This window comes from Thalia democratica, chromosome 1 (assembly GCF_965202585.1).
Source record: "Thalia democratica chromosome 1, ktThaDemo2.hap1.1, whole genome shotgun sequence".
Lineage (NCBI taxonomy): Eukaryota > Metazoa > Chordata > Thaliacea > Salpida > Salpidae > Thalia > Thalia democratica.
The window spans coordinates 42,298,405-42,325,164 of NC_139165.1; the positions used below are offsets into that span (position 1 = coordinate 42,298,405).

The following is a 26,760-nucleotide window of genomic DNA, read 5'->3' on the forward strand; positions in this document are numbered from 1 at the left end:
TTAAACGAAAAAACAAACAGAGTAATTGATTCATTGGTAATCTCGGGAGATGGATTTATCCGGTTTCCGAGCACTGCATCACCAATTCATCTCATTAAATTCAAGTTTATCTTGTTTGTTTGCCTGTCTTCTAAATGCTTGCCTGTTTGTTTTTTTTTTTACAAAACTTTTGCAATTTATCAAAAGAGACGTATTCAGCTAAGCACACAACTTTTTACTAGTTGTAATAATTTTTACCCATGCTACAATAAATTGAACAAGTCTGAATAATGCACTTTGAAATGAGCCCAGGCTCGTTAGTGATACTATTTGCAGTTAAAACAAAGCCATGTAAAAACCGACTGCAGACAGAATGGAAGGTACAAACAAGCCTCACGTGTATCGGCAGACATTGAGATTGATGAGCTTGCGAATGTCACTTTTGGGGATTAATTCTGCACCTTTTTGTGTCAGGGTGTCAAACGCAAAGTGTACTCGTTGAGGGTGATGGATGGCTTTTAATTGAGAACATCGAAATAAGTTTGTCGGAAAATAGAGGTACACACGGTTTTTGTTTATTGCCATCCAGGCTTACCGATTGCTGGTGCTTTAAAGTTGCTAACAAGTTTTCTGTACGGGTTTAATTTTGATTGATTTAGTATAAATTTTACTATTAGTTTAATAAATCATTTGTAATTTAATTTGTGAATCCTACAATAAATTTAAAGAATTAAAGTTAAAGCTAAACTAAACTTTTAAAGTAGTAAAACAGCAAATGTAACTTAAAACATTTCAATTAAATATTAATTAAAGCAAATTTTTTAAACTTTTTAAAACGTTTTAAATTGTCAAATTTCATATTTTTAAAACCTTAAAATAGTTACAGAAAATTATAAATTAAAGGATAGGCTGACCTTTAATTAGATTCACAGAATACGTATCCAGCACTAATACATAAGTTTTTGATTTTTATATTGCACTGTAATATTTTACAAGCTTTTAACAACTGCTACGAAATTTAATTTTAGGCCTATATGCAACTAGAAGCACTTAATATGATAAAAGTAGCTAATCTTGCTATTACTAGTAGTATTTAACTTTGTCACGTATTGATAATTGTTTTTAAATTATATTCTAACAATCACCCAAATAAAAAAAAGGTTTTATTTCATTATAAACCAGTTTAAAACGCAAGTAGACTTTTAAAAACAACATAATTTTAATATAGAATTTAACACTTGTAGCTACCTATGTTTTAAATCATGTCTAAGCCTAAACTTTACGAGCTTTTACAAAATTTCAGATAGTTTTATCGCCTAGCAAACGACAAAAAGTCAACAACGACGACCACCTAAGAGCACACAAGAAGATTTAATTAAACTTTCCAAACAAGCATATTTACATCGGTTTAATCATCGCACAATCATGATGGATTCGACTCGCCGATCGTGCATGTACTTTGCGGGCTTACACCCCTGAAAATCACTTTGTTTGTTTAATCAACTACATCTCGTTAAACAAAATCTCATAAGTCTGATTAAACTCAACATACTTGCAACAGAGTTTTTCACGGCAGAAAAGTAAAATTACACTCATTTTTTTTAGTTTTTGTTTTTTTGGAACTATTTTTTCCAGGAAGGCCTTCGAAGGTGTTTGATTATACTATGAAATAATTTCTTAAACTTAATGTAGTATTGTTATGCTTTTTTATCTTCAAAATTAAAGAAAAAGTGTTAAGTTGGTTCGTGACATAAGTTTATTTTACTGGCAGAGCATAAAGCTTTTTTACACACTAAACATTACACAATGAAAATACGATCTAATGTTCAGTGAGTTTAAACATGAAACTTTCAATTAGCCGTACACCACAAAATATTTAAAATATACTGGAAAACCTTTGAATACTGTGCGGTATTTGTCAGTTTTATGGTGCACGTGTTTTCAAATATTTAGAAGTAAATGTAATTAAATCAAAACACTTTTGGAATTTTATCAGTTTTCCTCATGAGTTTGAAAAAGTGAAATACTTAATAAAAAAAATAAGAAACAAAATTTATTTCAAAACATTAATTTCAGTTAAAAACTAATTGAACCTATTATCAGAAAAACTATGAGGAATTTATGCAAATGCATTGTTTATTTAAAAAACAAAAATCTTTAAAAATTATACTACAATTTAAAAAACTGTTACAGCTTAACTGTAAAAGTAGAATTTATTAGGAAATAAAAACAATTTTGAGTTTAACTAAAACTGCAGAAACTTTTAAAAGCCTTTGAAGTAGATCTATTAGAATTTAATTTATATTTTTTAATGTTGTATCAATTTTTTTTTTGAAAATACTATTTGGTAAACAGTTTAAACATGAAAAACGCGTAAAAAATATTTTCGTTCGTTTGGTCTAAAAGTGATATTTATTATTTAGTCTGGAATAATTTTTAACTCATTTGTCAACTTTAATGCTGTTGCTCAACATGATCAATCTTGTTCTAACTTTGAAGTTCTAATAATGAAACCGCTTTGAGGTTAACTGTGCTTGCGAGCTGTCTTATTTAGACGTAGTTTAACCTAAACTTTTAATATCGAAAAGTATTAATCAACTGCAAGCAAATACTCTGGTTAACACTAAACTTAAAACAGGTCTAACATAAGATTTTAAATATCAAAGATAACTTAAGTTTTATAAATACTATGATTCTAGCTAAGCAGAGTTCTAAACCTTTTTTTATTTTATAACGTTTTATTTTACTTTAAATTAGCTTATTTCAAAGTATATGAAAAAAAAAGTTATAATCGTTCGAGTTAAACAAAATCTAATTTCCTTTTTTTCCTTTATTAAAGTTTAATAAAGAAAACTTGAGTAAAATCATATTGATATATAGAGTAGTGGTTTTTGAGAAAACCTTAAGTTCCCAAATTTACAAGATCTAAGCACATTACAACTGTAAAGAAAACCTCTTAATAATCTTAACTAACCTTAAATTAGATTCAAATATTTGCTTACTAAAAAATACTCTTGAAAAACATTAAAGTTGGATTTTTTGTAAAGAATATGGAAATATTCTATTGTACAACTTACTCTCAGTAAAATGAATAATTTCAAGCACAAGTTTAGCTTGTGTTTTTCTATAAAACTATTTCTAATTAATTAAACTAAAAAGTACAATTTTTCTTTTTTAGGACTTTGAATAACTATGTAAACTGTTTTAACTGAACTATTACAACATAGAGTACAAAAAATATCTAACTTTGAAAAACATAAAACTAGAATTTTGACGTAAACACTTGCGTTTGATTACAAAAAATGCTTTACTTTGAAATTCACTCTAAATGGCTTCTGTTGATGATTGTAAATAAGCATTGTCAATACCTGACATTGTATTTGTTTGAAGTCAGACGTTTAGGATTACCACCACAACAAACAAACCTGCCAAAACCAGAACAGGTGGCCCTGAAAATCGAGGCACAGTCTGGCGTCTGTTGCCTAGCAACTGATCACATCGGTCACACTTGTTAGATGTTTCCACAACAAAGATGAAAACAAATAATGTTCAAAAAGGCCACTGCTTTTTTAATGTAAAAAGTTGCAACAGCGTTTTTGAAATTTTTGTTATTGTGAAAACATAATGTTTGTTATTAAGGTTTTTTTGAATAAAATAAAAAGCAAGTAATGAAAATAAATTTCAAACCTAGAGTTTTTTGGTTAAATAAAAGCGTAAAAATATAAAGTATACGAAAAACCTTTTAATTTATTTAAACTGTTTTTAATTTTTAAACACACTAGAAGATAGCAATTCAAAAGTTCTGTGGTGAAACTTCAGTTTGCATTAAATTATAAGTATGTAGCTAATGATCAAAGCTTTAAATATTTTCTTAGTGCAGTAATATTTTACACTTTTTTTCAAAAAAAAATCAAATACTTGAATCAGGTTCGATATTGATTAAATAAAATTTACTGCACTTACATAAAATATACCTTAATATAGTTTTAATGTGTATAACTTTAAACTTAACACATTGCTTCTTAGGTACATAGTTCAAATACAATGCTCACGTATGTATGTTCGTGCTAAAAAGTTATATAAGTACTACATAAGACTATAAATTTAAAAGCTTTATTTGTATTCGAAACAAAGTTATATACTCTTACAACTTTTCTAAAGCTTGTAAAATGTTAAAAGTACGCAAATGTTAAAATGAAAATTAAAAAGGAAAACCAATTTCTTTTTATAACTGGTGTCCATTAAAACCTTATAATACAGACAGTAGCTGTCAAAAACTGATGAGTTATTCCCTGAAAAACCATCTAAAAATACAAGTTTCCATACCCACATACGCGTGTGTCAACAGGGAATTACAAGGCTAATTCGCGTCCCCACACAATAGAAACTGTTTATTGCATGGAAGCGGTTTTAATCTCAACTGTTAACTCCCGCGCTGAACATGATATTTGCGCCTTACAGTTTCTCCTTGTCAAAACTTATATTAGTTTGTGCGACCGGTGACTATATGTGCCAGTGTTTTATGTTTTATGGCTGAACAATACATCAACATTTTGAGTCGGAGCGACAATAAATTCAAAATAGAACTCGACCACAAAAAGTACAAGCGTATTTGACTTCATGTTTTTTAATTTTGGTATAAAGTTTTAAATGTAAAACATACTTGAATTTATGGCTAAAACTAGATGCTTGAAAAAAATAAACTGGTTTGTGTAAAACTTTTCTCAGCAGGCTTTGAAATTGGTTAAACCACTTTTTAAACAAAAAAATTTTAGAATTATTTTAAGTAGTTTTAATCAGTTGTAAGTTTATAGTACTTTGTTCAAAGATGTTTAGTTACAACAAAAATTTTCTAAACATTTATATGTAAACTATCATCACGTATTTTCAACATAAAGTTCTTATGTCAAAACGTAGAATGTCAAAAATCAAGCATAATGTGACATGATACGCCGTAAAAACCAAAAATGCCTCTAAAAAATCGAATTAAACTGCATACAAGCAAATTAACAATGTTTTAACACATCCAAGAAGTTTTAAAACTACTTTGCGGTAATCCTAAATGCTTTAATCTGACATTTTACAAATTCATCCTTACTTACTTTTGTTGATAAATATATTCAGCAACATAATACAGACATTAAAAGTTTTAAATGTAAGGGTATTCTCTATTTGTTTTTTACTAAACTGTTAATTTAAATAACATTTAAAACGTTAACAACACAGTCAATATTGTTAAACAATCTAACAAAATTGTGTATTACTTTAGGCAAACAAAACCAAAGTATTTAAACTAATTGATGTAAAAAAGTCTTGATTATTGGAACTTGGAATAATTTTCAATAAAAGTATATTCAAGCACATAGTTTTAGTATGTTAAAAGTTATGTAGAACAAAGCAAGTAAGTATACAATTTTTAACTTGTATACAAATGTTTAAATAATCACATTACTTTTGGCTTAGACTGCCTTTAAGATCAAAACTAAAAGAATACAAGAAAATTTTTCACATAATTGACTAATAATCCAGGCAAATAAATGTTGACTCAGATGATTTAAAAACTTTCTTCCAATTAGAAAAAGTTACACAAAGAATAATCAGCTCGTATTTCAATAGACCGTTTGATTGGCTAATCCAATCAATATTCATTGTGGACGGGGCGTACAGTCTGGCTAAACGACCGACATATCAAAGAATACCCATCAACATAAAACCCAATCACTTTAGAATTAAATTATTTTTTGCTTGTTGGCCGAACACACAAACAACTGTTTGAATTGCTTTCTAACAAAAACTGGAAACGTGGCAATTTGTTGTTCTACACCCACTGCGCGCAGTAAGAAAACACGGAAGACCTCATTGTGAGGCACTGCTTTTTATCGACTTCTTTTGTATCCTTCTATTGTGAGAGGCGGCGCACAATGCAAATTTGTGAAAATAATCCTGACTGACGGGGCAGATCGCAGCAGTGAGGTTTCTATTGGACGCCTTTTCATTTTTGAAAGCTCGATGTTTTTTTTTTTGCGACGTCAAAAGGCAATCCAGACTGACCGGTTTCAATTTAGTGAGTTTTGTATTTTGTGCAGTTTCTGTAAAAGCTGACTAATTTCTGATTTGACGCTTTGAAACGAGATTATGCTTTGGAAGTTATCTTTTGACAGCAGACGTATGAAAATTATTCTGCATGTGTCTACAATGAACACACTTTAAGTGTCGATTTGGTAGAGTCTATAGAATTTATAATGTCGTTTCTAACTTTTATTTAAGAAAAATATTTTAAGCTATTAATATTTAGATTTTTGCAGAAATTTTTTAAGCTATTTAGAATTGTTTTGCCTTACAAAAAAATTTTACACACGTTTAAAATTAAAACAAGCTGCTGTCTATTATAAAGCAAGATGCTCAAGCTTAAGTTACAACCTAAATTTTAAGAACTGTAGCAAAAATACTTGTGTAGAAGAACTTTTTAGAAATTATTTTATAAAATTGTACGAAACAAATACAAGAACTTAACACAAAAAGAAGCTACTAACACTACTTTGTATGATCCAAAATCGCGCCGAATCGGAAAACTTGCAGCTTACAAGCTCCGAATTAACAACAAAACAAGCAACTTGCTTTCGAAGATCAACCCGCCCAATCTGCAGCTAACAAAAGGCAATTCCGCTAAACTTTCGATGAGAGAGCAGATAATGCCGATCAAGGAGCGGCTGAGAGTCTTCTAAGCAGAAGCTGGTAGCAGCCGTGCGGGGACGCTTGACATGCTGACTTTGAGCGGGAGCGATTGAAAAGGAAGAAAATAGTAATTTCCTTGATCCGCCAGCGCGCGGCCCCTTTCAAACGAGCCGACTTAAGAGCAAATGAATTTATGTATTAAAGGCGAAATGAATAATGCAGGCAAATCCCAATTGATCTCTCGGGCAAACGCTACTTTGTTGCAGGCTCAAAGCTCCGCGGACGGAACTTAGCGGCGTGTCAGGGAAAGAAAATGGATAAATTTTCAAAACGAAAGTTTGATTGAAAATAAATGCTGGCATAAAAAAGTTTTAAGAAGAACTTGAAATCGGATTATTGTATCAGCCTATTAGAATTAAAATCAAAATTATCATTCAGCAGTGGATGTGAGACCTGTGCGTATTAAATTTTCAAATATTTTTTATATTTAAAAAGTCATTGCTTTTTTTACTAATTAAGGTAAAATATATTCAAACATTTCGAATTATTTTTATTGACTTTTGAACAATTTTTTTTTCTGATACAATTTCTTAAAATTTTGTTTTAATAAAACGAAAAGTTATAAGTTTGTTAATGTTTGAGTTCTAAAATACTTTTGTTAAAGAAGATTAGATACTTTGTTTAAATTGTATAACAAACTTTAACAAAAGCTCCGATATTTAGAAAAGAACGTTGTCTGCGTATAAATGTAAAACAATAAACTAACAAAGAATTAGTGACAAACATACTGTGAATGGAAAAATTAAAATAAAAAGATTTAATGTTTTAAATTTTTAACTAATATTAACAGTAGTTCAAAGTAAAAAAAATTGATTGTGTAGATAACTTTAAGTTTTTTTTTCTAGATAGTTTTGTACGTTAACTATAAGAAAGTTGCTATAAGTAGTATAAAGTGTAAAAAATTTTAAATATCGAGTTTTAGTTAATAAAATATGATATTAAACAAAACTCTTTTTTTCATAAATCTATGAAACAATAGTGTTTTAGTTAATTTAACCATAAAATTTAATTGCAATCATAGTTTTAAAATGCAGTTTTACTCATTTTAAAACACTTACAACTACTAATAAATATATCTATCTAACACTTTTAAACTACAGTAAAGTGCAAAACTTAATTAAATTAAAATTTAAGTATAATTGAACAAAAGCTTTACCAAATAAAATAAATTTTTTTTTGAGTTATAAGCTCATTTGGAAAAAAAATACTAAGCGAAAAAGTATTTTGAATGTTTGATAACTAAAACATAGTTTTGTAAAATAAGGAAATTATTTCAAACTTAAATAACTGAAATAAAAGAGTATGATTTGAAATTAAATAGCTATTAAGTATTTTATACAACTTATAAACAAAAACTAAAACATATTACACTCTGTACCGCATCGATCATACTTTTGTAAAGCGAATTAAGTACGTTTAATTAATTCAAAAAATGATTTATTAAATTATTAAAACTATCTTTTTTAGATATATTTTTACAAAATTTTATAAATAAGCATTTAGTATTTATCCAGTGTTATTATATGCCTTGTATCTAAAAAATTCTCGACTTAAGCTGTTGTGTAGATTAGTTTAAACAAAAACATTTTTTTGTATTTTCTCTTTGTTGCTTTGATAAAAATCATCACAAAAACTATTTTATGGTATACAATATAAAAGTATTAATGTTTACTAATTACTTTGCAATATTTAATTAAATCATCTTACATAATATTTTTTATAATCAAGTGTGTATGTTCAGTATTTGTATAGTTAAAAAAAACTACATCTAAATATATTACATAATTGTTTTTTCAATCAAAGAACCAACAACTATAAAAACAACTATGTTTTCAATTGAACTTACACCAATTTGCTATCAAAACATTTCAGTTTGTTCGACATTTAAAGGCTTAGTGTTATTTCGCAAGTATAGTTTTAAATGATATTTGCAAAATCAAGAATACCTATGGTACTCACATTGAGAGTTTAATTTTAATTTTTTAGAGTTAAAGTAAGTATTTAGTAAAAATTAGCTGCTTGTTATGTAAGAACAGCTCATTTTTGAATCAGGAAGCTCAACTACTACAACTATGTCTTTTTTATAAAGAACTATAATTTGTTAAGCAGCTTATTATACCATTTAACATTTCTCGGCAGAATTTAAGAAAGTTCTAATTTTTAGTTCAGTTGATATGTCAACATAATACATTTTGTTTGAACTAGTTTAGCAATGAACGTTTTATTTAAGTATAATTTTTATTAGTGAAAAGTACAACTAAAAAATAGGTCGATCAAAAATAAAAAAATAATAAAAAGTAAAACATGCAAAGTTTAAAGGTAATTCTTAGATAGAGCTTTAAAGTTAAATAGAAGGAGAAAAAAAACAAGTAAAAAGATAATTTCAACGTTATTTACAATATATTTTGTAATTTAAAATAAATTTTTCGATATAAAGCAAAACAAGAAGTTGTTAGTAAAAGTGAAAATATAACAAAAAAAAATTGGATTGGTATAAAATAATCGACAAGTACTTAGCAAAAAAGTTTCAAAAAATCAAATTTTTCCACTTAAATTTAGCTTATAAACGATTAAAAAAGTTAAAACGTTTGAAAATAAGAATTTGTATTGATGAAAAAGTTAAAGTAAAATACAACAAAAACGTTTTATAAAAGGAAATTTTTGCCCTAGAAAACTCTTATTTTTAATTTTTTCAAAATAAGGTGAAGTTTTTACAAAAAAGTTGACATAAAATGACAAAAGAAAACACAAAAAGTTTCTCCCTGAAACAAACACAAAGTTTCAGTCTTTAAGAAAAATTTATCAAAATGTAGTAAAAACCGTCCGCAAAACACTTAAACGCGTATTAAATAAAAGGGCGACAAAATTAAAACTTGCGACAGTTTTTGCTCCCTGAAGTGTCTCACTTTTTAAGCGTACAACAGTCACATTCGTTAAAAGAAAAAAAAAAAAGAAAAGTTTAAGAAAGTACGTGGCACTCCGACGAGTTCGAGTATCCGTTGGTCTGGCTGCCCGACAACTGCGCCCCCTGCTGGTACGGGTAACTCGGTTGCGAGCACGGGAAAGTCCCCTGCTGCTGGGTGGCGGCCAGTTGAGACTGGGCTGCCATCTGAGAGTGCTGGTGGTGGCGGAAGTAGCCCTGGCTCATCATCTCGTCCACTCCCTGGTAGCCCGTTGGCATGTTGTAGTTTGCGGCCTGGTCCAAGGCGTTGAAGTAGGCCTGGTGGGCGTAGCTGTGAGGGTAACCCCCCGCGTTCATTTGCCCGCCCTGCATGTACTGGTGGGCGTTGGAGAACTGGTTCACCGCCGCCGCCAGGTACGGAGAGGTGCTGGTCCCGGAAGCGGAGCTGGACATCCCGTAGGCCGACATCGGTGTTCCTGTGCTCTCGCCGTTCGAGTTCGGAGAAATGGAAGAGTTGTTCCACATGCCGCTCGATGACTGTGACGTCATAGCCATGTTGGCGCTTCCCTGTTGCTGCATCATTCTGATCATGTCGTTCTGCGGGCCGACGGAGGAGCTGGTCGGAGGAGGCGGGGTGAGTTTGCTGGTCCCCATGACTTCCGTTCCCAAGGAGAGCTGCACGTTGCTAGGGGAGTTGTTTTGGAGGATCTCGGGGCTGCCGGAGACTTTCATCTGATCCTGCTGGGGTTGGAAATCTAGTTCGAGGCTGTCGGCAGGTTTGCTGGTTGGCTCGAGCCGACCGATGCTGACCGGCGACACCTGCTGGTTTGTTGCCGGCTTGCTGTGCTGCTGTGGCTGCTTCTCAACCTTCTTCTTGCTGCTGCTTGCCGCAGCTGACTGTTCCTTTTGCTTTTGCTGCTGCGACTGCTGCCTGCACTTTGCGCGACGGTTCTTGAACCAGACCTGAAAGTACAATCACTTTAGTTTGGTGTACTCAAAAATTTCTAATCAGAAATTATGTATTTTTAGTTGTGTTTTAGGTTAAATTATTTCCTTGCTCTAACCTGAACGCGAGATTCCGGAAGATTTATTTTCAAAGCGACCTCTTCTCTCATGAAAATATCCGGATACCTCGTTTTAGCGAACAACTTCTCGAGAATGTCCAGCTGAGATCTGGTGAAAGTTGTCCTTTCTCTGCGTTGTTTTCTCGAGTTTCCTGAAAAACAAAAACAGTAATAAAAAATATTCCAATGCTTATGAGAAAACATGATGTTCAAGTATTTTTCAAACAAGCAACTCACCGTAAACATGTTGTGGCATGAACGCCATTGTTTTAGCCGCTTGAGCATGCATTCCAGGAAACCTTTGGAAGTAGCAGGCAGGGTCGTCTGAAGAAAATAAAAATTAAACAACTATGCACTAAACAAATAACAACTTTTAAAACAAATAAAACCTTATAATTTCTTAAAATCAACATGAAATTAAGACAAATTAAACAACAACTCACTGTGGTAAGGCACGAGAGGATGGGTGAGCGAGATGTCGGGGTGGTTGAGCGAGAGACCGGTGTATCCGTTCATTGCGGGTTTCAAATATGACATTTTGTTGAAAAAAATTCCTGAAGGCAAAGCTGTCGAAAGTAGTTGTTGTAAATTAAACTTGCTACTTGTTTTACGTCAACAATAATTGTTCTAAAAAAATATTTTTAACAATTTTAAATTTTTTCATATATTTTTCTGTGAATAAAAATAGAAAACAAGAACATTAAAAAAAAAAATAAAATAAATTTTAAAAACACTCACCTTTTTCAAATAGTCCACGTGTGCTACGTTTGCTAGTGTTTAAGTGTAATTAAATAAATTACCTGAAAAAATATTTAAATTATCAACTTGTTCTTTTGAGCTACTTATCAACATAAACAAAACTTAGTAATGATAAAATTCATCTACTGCTGACTATTATATACCAGCAAGAACAATAATGAGAAACAAACAAACAAAATATACGGATGCTTTTTCTAATAAAGAAAATGTTGCAACAATACAAAAAATTGAGCAACCTTTTCATTAGATAGCAAAAGTTAGTTTGTGACGTTTCCACGTTTATTGTCTTTCCTTTGTTAACCATTGTAAAGAAAGTTCTATTCAATGTAAACAACAAAGCAAAAATCAGACAGTGAAGTAAAACTTTTTAGAAATTTTTGTTTCAAACTTCCGCCTAATTTGCGACAAAATGCATTTTAGTATTTCGCTGTCTCATTTTTTTTAGTTTAGATTATTGCTTTTTTGTTTCCTTAATTTGTTTATAACTTTATTTAATTATTTGTAATACTATTTAAATTAATAGCTAGTATAACGTTGTAAAAATTAATAAGCTACTAATTAATATTGAATTATTTTTCTTAGTTTACTTTAGATCAACTTTAATTGTTTTCTATAGTTGTTACTTCTTTGTCGTATTAAAAAAACAGTTTAGTTTATAAAAATCTAAAAGAAAATTAAAACTGCAAAACTTGCATCATGATGTTCAAGAAAAATCTAAATGACTCTAACAGTGATACTAATTAATGGTGGCTTATAACAATGAACAAATGTGACAGTTTTTTGAATGCACATTAAACCGATCGATTAGCGAGTATTTAGAAATTATACTTTGAACTGCGTCGTACTTTGGAGTCTGTCATAAAATGGCACTTTACCCGAGTTAATCTTGCTTAATTTGCAAAAAATAAAGCACGATTCTTAAAAGTTTTGGGCCGAACTGACGGTGTTTGTTTTTGCACTAGATTATGATTATCTCGTTCTGTGTGTTTTGGTTAAAATACTTCCAAAAAAAGTTTTTTATGTTGTATGTAGAAAAATATTTACCAACAGCTAGTTTAAAAGCTGCTTGCTTGATGAAAATTTAATACACAGAATGCCACTTAATGCGAGAACTATGCGAGAACAAAATGAACAAAAGCTTAAATTAAGACTATTACAAGTTAATGCTTTTAAAGCTCTAAGAAAAGTTTGCTTTCTAAACTGTTGATCTCGCATTAATAAAGATTTTCTGATGCTTGAGCTAGCAAATCTTTTAAGTCCGCAAAGTCAATGGAAGATAATAGCTTAAAGACAGTTCGCATTGAAGCGGACATATTTACTTTGCTGGGGATTTAAAAAAGATTTCTTTGGCTTATATTTAGCTAAATCTAAAGCTAATGGCTTAGTAGTAAAGCATGTTCTGTAGTATTATAATTCAATGAACTGCATTTTTTCATTGTATAACTTTAAAGCTCGATAGTTTTACTTGTATACGTCATTTCAAGTTGAATGTTGTAAAACGAAAACACTAACAAAAACCGCAGTATGATATTTTACAGGTAAAAAGCACAGTTTTTCAAAATACTTCGTGTTTAAGAGTTTCATCTACACCTGCGCGCTCGCATTGAAGTAGCAAACGGCAAACGGTTAATTCCCTGCTGTTCCCTTTGTGCTGTAACAAGGCCAAAGCCAGGCAACACCTGGCCAGTTTCTAACTTTTATGTTGCAAATAGCAGAGGTTTCTGTCTTCGCTTCATAAACGGCCAAATACTTAAACGCATACAAGTTCGAATTCTTGTTTGTCTAATTTGTTCACATCTCGAAAGCTTCAACCCGTTTTTCTGTTTACACCTGCCTCAAAGGCTACCTTGAACGTGCCAATTTTTTAGTTTCAACAGCTATTTGCTGACCTAAGAACCTAATTTTACACGAAAACTTCAACGAGCTAGTCTAAAGTATCAATAACAAAACACGAAAAACCAACTTTTTTTCAAAGCTTGACCCGAAAATACTCAGCTTTGTTATTCCACTTCCTAAATAAAATAAATCGAAAACAACAAGTTTTGAGTTGATGAGAAAAGAGCCTTTTCACACTGACAATCAGCCTTGTTTTACAGACAATATTTCCGCACACAATGCCACCCAGCAGCGTTCGCGTGTCGCTTCCTCTTTAACTTGCCCAGGGTCGACCTTCTACCGACAAACGAACAAGTTAGGTGAAGGCCAGTCTGCTGGTGAAAACGAAACGCAACTCCAAGAATAGAGTCGGCGCCACGCATAAGGGCGAAGCGTTAATTAGGAAGCAACAAAAACGACCACACATGGAGCGGTAGCAGCGGCACGCGAATATACTTTTGAGTCTTTTTAAAGTGATTTTTTGCCGCTGTGACGTAATAATGCTTCGTTTGATATGTCATAAAAACTAATAAAAGTACGCTTTTTAGCATTTTAAGCTTGTTACTGACATAAAAATAGTTTTATTATCTTATTTGCAGCACCATGTAGAATTGGCAGTTTGAAAAAAAAAACTTTTTCAGCGAGCAAGAATTAAAAGGGTGGATTTTAGTAAATTAGGGAAAAAAAAAAACTTGATTTTGAAAACAAAAAAAATTTGTTGCGAAAAACGTGCGAAGACTGTAAAATAAAAATGATAAAGAAAAAGTTGGCAAATAAAAAATTTAAGCAAACACGTTCGCTCTACTTTACATGAATAAACCAGGGAATATTTGTCGAAAGAATAAACAAATGTTTGTTTCGTGTATTCCACTTCAAAGAGGCCGCTTCACGCGTTTCTACTTTCATTCTGGCATTTCCCACCCTCAAGGTTGAAAGAACAAGAAATATAAATTATGCAACGAGACCATCGGCTTTTTTTCCTTTATAAAAGGTCACGGAAACTTTCGAACTTTTTTTTAATATTCTTTTGAGTTATTTGAGGTAATAAAGCTTTGATATACATTGAGACTTTGGTGCAAAAGTTTATATCTTAAAGATTTATACCATTTAGTTAATCATAATATAGACGTGCTAAAATGGCGCTTTCGCGTTTAAGCGTAAAGTTTTCAAGTATATCGTTATCCAAAAACACATCTGTATTTATAACGTTAGGATTTAATATGTTCTATTTTAAGTTCTAAAAATTAAACAAAAAAATTTGTCAACTTATATTTGATAAAGTACTTAATACACTTTACCAAGCGTGATTTAAAAGCAATAGCTTGTTTGCTAAATAATTAACTTCATATAGACTTTTAAATAAACAAAATATATTATATTTTCCATGCAAATGTCATCATAATCGAATAAACAATATTTGTATTATATAATTATTAATAAACACTTTTTTGTAAAGTAGCAATATATTTTGTTTGCTAAAATATAAGCTTCGTGAAGTTCGTTGGCCTTTATAAATTAAAAAAATTAATTGTATTTTTATAAAAATCATGTAAAATAAAGTAAATTTTTTAAATATTTCATGACTGTCAACTGGAAAAAAAAATTAAAATGCTCTAGCTCGTTAATTTATTATAATTATGAAAGTAAATTTCGTATCGTTCAAGTAGTTTAATCATTTAAGTTGTAAACAAGATAACGAAAACTTTTTAACATACTACAGTAGTTATTAGCCAACAAAAAATATCAATATTTGTACTAGACAGTAAGATAAATTATTTTGTAAAAAAAACGTTATTAGTTTAGATTTAAAAACCTACGTATCTTATTCAAAAAAACGACTTGCTCACGATATTTCTATCTTGAGAGTTGACTGTTTCGTAGCACTAAAATAACATATCAACAAGCTTGTTCAAGCACTAACTTTCACTGCATCAACACTAAACTGACTTTATAAGCTCGTGCTAATCTGGACTGTGCTTGAGACTCTGAGGTGTCTCATGCGCTGCGAATCTTCTAATAAACATGTCTCGCAACGTGCTCTCTACTTTTATGTGACACATTCTCTCGCAGACAGCCTGGGAATCTCTTTGTCGCCGTTGGTGGATGAGAAGCGAGTGATATCGCAAGTAAGTTTTTGAATTTGGAAAGGGTTTTTGACGTTATTTTTTTAGATGGTCATTTGGCTGACTAAATATAAAGCTATAGAATAAAGTGACAAAAACATAAAAACAGTTATTGAAACATCAACATGAAAATTAATAAGAGAAGAAGATACAAATTAAACTAATAGCTTTTATATGCTATAGGCAGTATATACACTTAAAGTATTTGAACGCTGAAAGGTCTTTTTCCCCACTCAGACCATTTTTATGAGCGTCATTTTATTTCTTGTATTTGTTACATAGATTAATTACTTTCTTGAACAATAAACTACCTAGTATACTTACTTTTTAAAATTTATAAAGATTTAAAACAGACAAATGAAGACTTTGGCATCGAGGTACTCGAACTGTTATGATAAAACATCAACTTTTTTCATTTACAAAATATTTTCAATTAGTATCTTTACAACAAAAACTTATAAACTTTCAAAATCAAAAAACGCATCAAAAACTTCTCGCTGAGCAGAATTCATACCGAACAAAAAACGTTTAATGGCGTGTCTGGTTTTTCGCCGACGCAAGCGGAAGGCAATGTGCCAGGACCGTCTGCCTGGACACTCGAGAAGGGATCTAAACTACGTCACGGCATCAAATTACACGTCCACCTACGTCACACTGCTTCGATGTTCGCACCGATACGATAAAAGTTAAACGCCCCCGCGCGAAATCCCGTTGCTAAGCAAACAACGGGTCGCCACGCGCCGGTGGGCTGTCGGCTTACGGGGGCTGATTCGCCGGGAAATTAATTCGATCGCGGGACCTTGGTTGTCATCACCATGGCAACGTGCTTTCCTTGCCGCCCCTTTTCACGGTGGCCCCGCCAAGCATTGACGTCACGGGGTAGATAGTCGCGGTGAGGGGAAACCGAAAAGATTTTGCAGAGTCTGCTCTGCTGAAGATGAAGTTGCGCTGAAAGGTAAATTGACATTGAAGCTGTGATGCAGACGAATTTGCATGTTGAAAGCGAACTGTAAGTAGCTGCAGTCAATTATGCAGCTTTTAAGCAAATTTTATAAAAAGTATTTAAATAAAAGTTTAAAAGAAGCTTTGAATTAGAAATATTTGATGCACTTTTAGTGCTTTTGGAAAACTTGTATTTATAATCAAAGTTTTTAGATTGATAATTTTGATTTAGTTGCTTAAAGTAATCAAAATTGTAAAAGCTGATAGATAAGAAAAATTCACATAAAAGTTTTTACATTGTAAATGTATAAAAAAATATTTTTACAAATTTTAAGCCGGAAAATCATAAAAAGAAAGAATTAAGTAGGCCAATTAGTAATTATTTTGTTTCCAAACGTAGTTTGTAATAAGAAAAAATTAGTCTAGTCTAATTTGACAGGTATTTATCTAATTAAACATCATAACTTCATTTTGAAGTAAATTATTCATTCGAAAACACTTGTTCAAGTACTATAAAAATTCACAAGTTATTAAAAAAAATTCCACTTGGCTAGAAGACAGGTTCTTAAACGAAAAAAAATAAAAGACTCCAAAAAAATAAATTACTTTAAATAAGCAAAGTTTTCAACAAAACTTTGAAACAGCTGAATGTCGTAAAACCTCCAAAGCAGCAAATAATCTTTAATAACTTCATACGCTAACAAATTACTACACAATCTTTTTCGCATTTTATTTTTGACAAACAAAATTATCTATTCGCGCGCTACCTTTGATCGACGCCGGCTCATTATAAAAAGTCTCATAATATTTTTGTGTGGAAAACTTCCAACACTTAGTTTGTTTTTTCACTTTCGCCCCACCGAAACAGCTAACTTGTAACAAGATAGTGTTTGCTGTACAAACAGCCGGCCAAAACCATGCTCATTTAAATACACAAGCAAACAGTTTGCCCGGTTGCAGTTCTCATGGTTTTCCTGAAATCGTTGAAAAGTGTAACCGATCTGTGTGCCAAGAAACAAAATCACACGGCTGGAAAGAATTATAATCATGACAGCAAACAAACCGTAAGCAATTATCTCGATTTCGAACGGTGAGGGATGGTACAGTGTTCGCGAAACAAATGCAAATGTTTAAATTTAAACTGATTTTTAGCAACTGCAGCATCCAAACTCGATTATGCGAGTTTACTAAATACCGCTAATTCGATCTTACGGCGAATCTGCGATTTTTCACGCTCTTAATTCGCTCAGCAGCTAACTACCGTCGTATTTCGCGGTGGTCCGAACCTCAAATGAAATTAATTGCAAATCGCCGTGACCGCTCTCAATCAAAATTTTTATTTCATCTCGTGATAATTTACGGAAACTAGCCGCCCTCCTTGGCAACCAGCTGTTGCTAGCAACCGCCCCGTCGCTTTCTGGTTGCGAGCGATGACGCGGTTGTCAGGTTTCTGGTTGCCTGGCGACCGTGGCGGGGTTTTTGAAGTCTGGCGAGTCCCGCGTGCTGATTGGTTGTTGGGAGATAAGATTTTATCAGGCCCCGATTAACCGGCATTACAACCCATCGGTTGTTTGAAGTTGTGTTTTGTAAGCAATCAATGAAAAGTATTGTCTCTAAAATTCAAGTTTTGACTGTTTCAAAAAATAGTTCGTGGATTATAATAAGATATAATTTGAAATTGTGCTTCTTTAGAAAAAAACTTGCTCAAACTTATTTTTAGAGCTATTGAAAAATATTAATAACAGTTTTACATTTCCATAAGAGCTGCAATAACAGTTTACAAATGAAGTTTTATTTTGAAGAGCTATAACTAAGTTTTATGTATGCAGCTTAGAACTTCATAATGCAAAACACATTAACTTACCATAAAAAACAACTTTTCTTACACTACAATGCAAAACTAAAAACTCATTTAAATGCAAATTTTACGGTATATATACATACATATATACGAATATTGACGTAACTTTATCTTTTTTCACTTAAATTGGAAATTGAGGGTACAATTTCAGGATTAAAACCATTTTACTTTCAGAGCAGTTTTTGTTTTCTGCGATTGTACAATTTATACCAATTTACGAAGACAATGGACTGAGATTCTGTGATATGATATCTGTAATAACAAGAAAAATGGATTTCGACCAATTTAAAAATTCTTTTGAAAACTTGGTAAAGTTTAAAGTAAAAAGATGATACGTAAAAATCTATATGGCTAATGTTACTGATAAGTTTAATAAAAAAAGAAAACAAATAGTGTTTTTAAACCATCAACAAAATTATTAAATTTATTTACATATACCATAAAATAATTGATTTTGAATACTAAGTAGTTTAATAGTTTAATGTTTTTTAGATTTATTCCAAAAAATCTGTTAAGTTCTTGAAAAATTATGCATACACTAACTGCGTTTAAAACAAATAGTCAACAAAAAAAAAAACTATTTCCTAACCATCTATATTTCAGCTGCACTTAAATTAGCATTAAACGTTAATAACGCTGATAATTACAATGCGCTTGACCTGAAGTCAAAATTGTAATCAAGCCGTAGATGCCTGCAGCCAATTTATAGGAAAATATGAATTTTTTTACGATTTTCTCTCCACTTTTGCGTCTTGTAGTAATCAAGTTTTGTTTGTAAGTGGTTTTGTAGTAACTAAAGCTGTCTTCTATATTTAGAGTTTTCAGAAATTCTTCACTTGAGTATTGTCGCTTAGTTGGCTAGTACTGAAACATGAATTCGAGTGGTAAAGCATTTAAAAAATTAAAAAGTTAGTTTGGTAGAAACCTTTTAAGTTTGCAATAAGTTTTAAGCACACATTTGTAAGATAACTTAGTATTGTGTTCTTACATAAATCCGTGTAAGATATTGTACTACAAAGAATTCGTAACATTAAATTAAGCTTGTGTTCTTACAAATGCTAAATCTAAACTGCTGTTTTACCAAAACGTTCGAAATTTATCATAAGCTTGCAATAAACGTTTATTCTATTTAGTTTAAATTTTGTAACTATATTTTAGAAACTTTAAAACTAATAAACTTTATTTCAAACTTATTGTAAAAATTAATACAGCATTTAAGGTAAACAACTAAAAAAAAACCTAAAAAACAGAACAAATTAAAAATTGACCACAGACTGTTTGAAATAGCTCTTTCACGAAATGAACTTAGAGGCCGTTACAAAACATACAGCATTATTGTTTGAAGCCAACGTCTGTTCGATTCACACTTGAAAGCAAACGCATGTTTTAAGCTCACACCTGTAGTAATCACATTTCCGCGTTTTATTTCTAATCGTCGCAATTTCAAGCAGACGCTTGCTTGTTTTTCAGTTTAACGCGCACCTAAAAGCCCCGCAAACTGAGTGTGTGTTCCAACATATAGCTCTAAATTAACACCGTGAAATTTGTCTTTGATAAATTATTGAAGGCATCAGCTGGCCACCTCCGTGTTTAGTAACACCAAAACATTCGTCTCAACTTGATTAAAACCAGTTTCAAACAGCGTTCGTTTGCAGAAAGTGTTCTAGGAGGATTTTTAGAAGTGTGAAAACTTCTTTATTCCTTTGAATTTAAATATATACATCTGAAAATTGTATAAAGTTGTTATATATATTTATGTATAAATATTTGTCTACGCAAAAATTTGAAATAATTTTTAAATACAAAAAGTTGTAAAACTATACTTTTGTCAACACAGAAATATATTGAATAAGTAGAGCTATATTTTTGTATCCAAAAAAATCTCTTAATTAAATGTGTCGTTGAATTCAAAAAAGTCAACTAGAAATCTCTTAAACGCTTCCGAAGCTCGAATAAACGATCGCTGTTCAAACTACCGGTAATTTAGAGTCCCGCAGAGCAAGTTTGCAGCTATAAATACTGCTTAAGCGCTATTTCGGAGGTTAAAAACGTTATCAGTCAACTTAATGAGTGTATTAGCTGTTTATAACCTCGAATTGATATAAGTTTTGCTGAAGCGACGCAATTAATTTAAATTGAAGAACATACTTGTTTTTGAAATACATAGTAAATTTACTTTTATAAAAACGTAAGACCAGTAGTGTTTTCTAAACAGTAGTTTAGTAGCTATCCGCTGAGTAAAACTTCTACTCGTAGCTATTGAGTTGACTAGGACAACTTTGTTTAATATTTATTGGGTTCAAAAACTCATTGACTTGCAAAAACTTTACTAATGCTAGCATGGCTAGCATTTTCTATTCAAACAACAAGTAACTAAAATTCTTTATTAAAACTGTGCTGGCTTCGTGTGAAAGTCAGGGTACTTCAGGGTGTACGGCCCTTGAACTTGACGGGAAAACAATAAGGTTGTCAAGTGCTAGCTGTTGTTAGCTGTCATTATTCTAAAAAAAAAACACGGATTTACTACTGCAATTTAAAGATGTTGTAGTAAAGAAAATAATAAAAATTTTAAAGTCGGCTGTTTGCTGTTTTCTCGAGGGTAGATAAGGCTTGGACATCAAAAAACTATATTGCTGACAGTTTTTAGAATAAAAAATACTTAAATACTATTATTTATTTGTTCATAAATTGTGGTTTTTTTGTAAAATAAACTAAAAACTTAACTATATAAAGGTAAATACGGCATAATCAATTTCATACTTTATTAAAGTCAATTACAAGTAACAAAATGTTTAACTTGGATTGTAAGTTAAATTTTTCTTTTAAGTTTAAACACTAAAATTTTACAAACTTCTCTAGAATCTTGTAAAACTTAAACTTTTAGTTCGCTAATTTTAATGTTGACAAAATAAGTAAAAAAAAGCGTTTCATGCAAACAAAGGTATCGATCACAACTTGTAGTTTTTGAGTATATTTTGGTTTTTAATTTTCAACATCATAAGCTTTAATCTGTTTATTGTTTAAAAAACATAACATCTTTTTTATTTCAAAGCTGCTTTGATTAATTAATTCAGCGTGATAAACCTAACAAGAAGCCCACAACTCAACTTTTTTCTAATTAATCAGACAGCCGTAAAACCGGCAAAGTGTTTACAGTAAATTGCCTTTCATGATTTGACACGTCGCTATATAAAGCGCTTTAATTTTAGCACAATGTAGTAGTCATAACCGTTTGTTAGGACTCGAACGCAGTAGGGGGGCTTGAAAGTTGGAAACAGTGAACAATTGAAGTCAAAAGGATTAAAATGGCCATTAATTTTCAGTCATATACTTCTATTGATAGACCGAAACTTTCATTGAGTTTTGTGTTGCTTGCGTCAAGATTTGTATGCAGAAAAAACGTCTTTTTAAGCTGCAAAAATACTCAAAACTAAACATCTTAAATAGTGTTAAGCTGTAAATACGTACATTATTTATCTAACAGTATGGATTTTTAAGTTTCAAAATATAAAAATTCAAACTATTTTGTGACTTGTTTGAGAAAACTATTTGCTATGAATTTTACAACACGAAACTCTTACTCAATTTTTACAGTAGCTTTCTTTTGTAGCTACTTGAAACAATTATGAAAATGTCAGATTTAAAAGTTGCATCGCACGCGACTATATCCACTTAAAACTATTAAAAAATGCTCGCAACTTAAAAGTGGATCTTTTAAAGGTTATTTCGCGGACCAATTATAAAAAGTAAAACTTCAAACAAGCTTCATCTATTATGACTACTCAAAAACAAGGCTCCTTATACATCACTTCATGAGTGTGTCATTTTACAAATCATTTAATTGCAACTATTCTTTGTACAAATTATAAGTTCCTGATGTTTCGAACCATATTATTATAATTTTTTCCAAACGTTATATTTTTTGAACTGACTTTATGTAATCGGCTTTTAATTTAAAGTTAACATAAAAAGTCCAAAGCGCTTGTTTTGGTTGCTTAGCAACGTGTAACTACTAGCAACGCCACCAGTCTGCGGGTCACAGCCAGCACAACTATCAATCAACGTCTCTCGAAAGTGACAAGATTCTTGTTTTTGTGACAAGCATGTTTATTGAGTAATCGCACTTTTGGGACTACACCAGTCTATTTTTGTTTACGGTTAAATAAAGTTAATTAAACGAAGTATGGTATCGGTTCCAGAGTCGTACGTAATTATTTCCAGTCATTTTAAATTAGTTCTCATTAAGTTTAAAAAAAGATTTTTGGTAAAAATGAAAAAGATCATTACCAAACTAATTAGAAAAAACACAATTATACTCGCTCTAAAGTTAAAGTTGTTAAGATTAAAGATATTTTAAAAAATAATAGATAACTTATTTTTCGTGAAAAAATAGCAGGTTATGAAAAATAAGTTATTCTATATAATAATGTAAAGTCAAAAATATCAGTTAAAATAAATCATAAAAAATCTGCTAGTATATCAAGCAATTCTAAAAAAAAGTACAACAAAACTTAAATGAAAGCTATCTTGACAATGACTAGTTTAAAAAATTCAATTAATTTAAAATTAAAATACTAAAAATATTAAATTCTGCTTAAAAATTTGGCCCTAACTAAAATTTTAAATCTAATAATTTCTATAAATATTCAAAGCAGTAACATAAAACATGTTTATGATAACTATTAACAAAAATTAAGCTAACATACATTTTATACCTTGTGATTTTTACAATGTACACCATATTTTGTAAACCATTACTGATAGCTTTGAAATCAACTTGTAACAATTTTTTTTAAACTAAACTATATTTACAAAAATTTGCATCCTCACTATCTTAGCAAATCAAGCAAAGCAACTTTAAAAAAAAACTCACATCAACGAGTACTGGAAAGCAACGAACACACATAGCATGAGAATCGCAGCAGATGCCGCCGTAATGAGCAGCGCAGGCGGCAGGAGATCTGTTAAATCTCGTTGAGAGGATTAAGAGGTTGAGCATCGTTGAATGCATGGGAGATACTTCGGTTGGCGCGCAACGGTGACCCCTGAGATGTGACGCGCGGAATCCCGTTAAAATTGGATTCGAAGCGCAAGATAGCTTTGTCCAGGGATCGCGCGGTTGGAGTAAACAACAAAGGATTGGATTACACGCTCGCAAAAAATTCCATGTTTTTAGTCTCAGTGTTGAAAATCAATGCGCTCTTGGTTTTCATATTCAGCAGAGTTTTCGGGCAAATTAAGTTTTCTTTGAGTACAAAACAAAATCTTATTTTGAATACGTCACTTCGAAATGCGCTTCCTTTAACTTTACTGGCTCATGAATGAAATGATTTATTCAAAACAGTTGGGCTAAATTAGCAGTGTGACTTTAATCCTTTTTATTGATATCTGGTAAAATCCGCAGTGACGCTAAAAAGCTTTTAGGGTGTAAAATCAATTTTACATTTTCAAAACTAAAAACTTTTCAGCTGAAACTGAAATTAAGCTTTGTGAACCAGTAAGATCTCTTAACATATTTAACTAATCAAGTCTTATTTGTTCTAAGTGCGGAAATAACAATTAAATCTTTAATATAAGTTTGAAAAAAATGACTTTTTAGATTAGCTAGTATGTAACTTTGTCTTGTAAAAGTTTTAATTTACTTTAAAAGTGCAAGTATTTTGAAAATTTTCAACTATTACCAACTAAACACAAAAACATGAAAAGTTTTTAGTACTAGTGATATTTTAATAAGAACACTTTGATATTTTTTGCTGAATTGTTTGTTTGAATTGCTAAAATTAAAAGATAAGCTGTGTCATTGTTAAATGTTATATAAAATACTTATTTTTTATTTATTTTGTAAACTAGTTTATTCACTAAGCATAACTTGTGATTTTCAAAAGTTTAAAACATAACTTTTAATAAAGATTAAACTATCCTTGCGACAGTTTTATAGTATTCAAGCATTTAGACAAAATAAGTGCGGTATAAGTTCAATTATAAGCTCGATTTTAGCTAAATACAAATAAAAACGAATAAAAAACTTTATAAGACAAATAATCTAGAAAGAAATAAAACAGCAAACCATGCGTTCTACAACAACAAAAAAAATCTAGCATGAAAGCTAACAGATAGCTCATAAACAAATGAACACATTTTATTATGTGCCACTACTACTTTAGAAACTAACAGCATGACTAGAAAAAGCATATATTCAAGAATAAAAACTATAATAAATTTGCCTGGTGCTAAAAGAAGAAGAAAAACTTAATCTTCAGGGCAAGAGTAATCCGCTCAACCTCACAACTGCCAATGTTTAATTCAGCCAACTCAGTTTGTCATGTTCTACTGAGTTTAGTTTAAACAAAAATAGTTTGGGCAAGTATCGTTTATTGTTTATTTGATAACCCAAAAGTGTCGCACTAGATAGTTTTGAAAGTTCGATTTTACGTGGTCTTTATCATACACGAATTTAGTAGTGTTTACAGTCATAAGATTACGCTTTAAGTAAACTTATATAAAAACTAGGATTACACAAATGTTAAAAGTAGTTTAGCTTTGAAATTTCTTTTACATAAAAGGAAAACTGTTAATATTACTGCCTGTTAAAGTTTTAGCCATTTTGTTTGAAAGATATCAAGTTGTACATTTTTTGCTTCTGTGAATCTAGAAAGAACGTTTTAACTATTTTCTTAATATAAAACTTGTTACACTTACATAAAATAACATTGTGGAACTTTAATATGGTTTATTCAATGATTTTTTGAATTTTGCAGACGACCTGTGTACATGATTGATACCATGAATATATTAGTACAACAGTTTTCTCAAAATTATTCTTAAAGCACTAAAATTAGTATAGCTTGAACTATTAAATCATAAGTCTGGACGCTAAAACAAAAAAAAATCAGCATTTTCATTTGAATACTTTGTAATAAGCAAAACAGATAATTTTTATCTAGTTAGTTTAAATTTTAAAACCTTATGATTTTAGTATTTTTTTTTATTAATGCAAGCCTTACGAAAAAAAATTGCAGGCCGTTTAAAAACTTTAGCATGTTGAAATTTATTAAACTTTAAGGTAAACTATATTTTGTACATTAACTCAATAAACTTAAATATCACTCTATGTCAAAACGTTAAAGCAATTAAAAACTTATCTATATGCGAAGAATTTTAAGTGATATAATATTTCGATACCCATTGTTAAAGCTAAATGATAACTTGTAAAATTTGTTTTATAAACATTATCATTCAGCCACGAAATCTTTTAATTGAAAATTAATTAAAAAACTTTTGTATATTGAATATAAATCAAATACATATTAAAGAAATTACATTTGTTATACTTTAATAAACTAAATTGGCAACTATTTTAATTTAATGGTGGTTAGCAATGGTGAATTGATTATACAAAAATTTTAGGTTTGTCATCTTTACTTTCAAGGTTTGTTTTTGTGTTTACAGTATTTTCCTCGACAGAACCTCATATATTTTATTGAGGTGGTAAACATCATGAGTGACATACGTTGAATATATTCAACTAATTGTTTTAAAAAGGGGTTAAAAGTGTCAATCTTGCTTAACAGTGCAAGGCACTAAACAGAACAAAGTATCTGGTATTTACATACTTGTGCCATTTCTACCGTTTTAAAAATAATCATTTTATAAATAAATCCGTGTAACTGGCGTTTTCAAACACTTTAACATGATTAATTTCTATATTTATGTGTATGTGACATTTAACTGTCAAAATTTGTTTAAAATGCATTAAATACCGACAAAAATTAGACCGCAAGTGCAAATAAAACACTTTTAATCCTTTATTTTGTGTCCAGCTACCAGTTTGCAAGTTAAAACAAGCTGTTTTTCGATATTTCTAAGTATAACGTACTTAGCTAAAGCCATATTTATAAAACTTCTATTTAACCGCAGAGTTCTACCATAAATAAGTTTTAAGATGAAGAAACAACAAAAGTTTGTAATTAATCAAAATTACCTTAACTGTCCGCAGGTGAAGTGTTGGTAACATAAACATGCGCTTGTCGTGTTTACAAAACTTTTATTTTTTTATTTTTTGAGTTGGTTTAAAATGTAACTTTTTTAATTTTTCTTTGAGTTATTACTCATGATAAATGCTTTAAGCACGCTGTAAGATAGTTGAAAAACAGCGTAAGGATAGTTATTGTTAGATAAAACAAGCAAAAAAAGTTTGGGACACAGTTTTTAGTAAAATTGCAAGATTTAAAATATAAAATTTATAAAGTGCTGTTATCAAAATAACTCTGAAGAAACTAAAATCATGACTAATAGACTAGTCTTTTTATGTATTTTTATCAATTTAAAAAATAAAAAAGATTTAACAGTATGAAACAGTGCATATTTCATGGTCATTATAAATAAGATATATCAGTCCGATACGATATAGTTTTTTGTATTTTGAAAACAAAACTGGTTTTTGAAATTAAATACAAAACTCTGTGTGCACACAAATACAAATTGTATTTAAAGCCTTTAATTTTACACTGTTTACGGTTT

The 26,760-nt window shown here is 30.6% G+C and overlaps 1 protein-coding gene across 1 annotated transcript; it reads right to left on the reverse strand.

The window, feature by feature from the left end:
• Nucleotides 1-9,109: 9,109 nt before the first annotated feature.
• On the reverse strand, nucleotides 9,110-11,466 carry LOC145849243 (uncharacterized). Its single transcript, XM_082954382.1, has 5 exons — nucleotides 11,419-11,466; nucleotides 11,124-11,246; nucleotides 10,918-11,004; nucleotides 10,681-10,832; nucleotides 9,110-10,579 (listed from the first exon to the last, which is right to left on the reverse strand). Exons 2-5 carry the CDS (start codon nucleotides 11,215-11,217, stop codon nucleotides 9,674-9,676), a joined length of 1,239 nt encoding a protein of 412 aa, XP_082810508.1. The 5' UTR covers nucleotides 11,218-11,246; nucleotides 11,419-11,466; the 3' UTR covers nucleotides 9,110-9,673.
• Nucleotides 11,467-26,760: the final 15,294 nt, after the last annotated feature.

Bases quoted from the DNA above. Each gene is read 5' to 3' on its own strand.
- LOC145849243 (XM_082954382.1), bottom strand. From the start codon at position 11,217: ATGTCATATTTGAAACCCGCAATGAACGGATACACCGGTCTCTCGCTC. The intron at 11,005-11,123 runs GTGAGTTGTTGT...TATTTTCTTCAG, and splicing joins TCCTCTCGTGCCTTACCACA to ACGACCCTGCCTGCTACTTC. The intron at 10,833-10,917 runs GTGAGTTGCTTG...TTTGTTTTTCAG, and splicing joins CATGCCACAACATGTTTACG to GAAACTCGAGAAAACAACGC.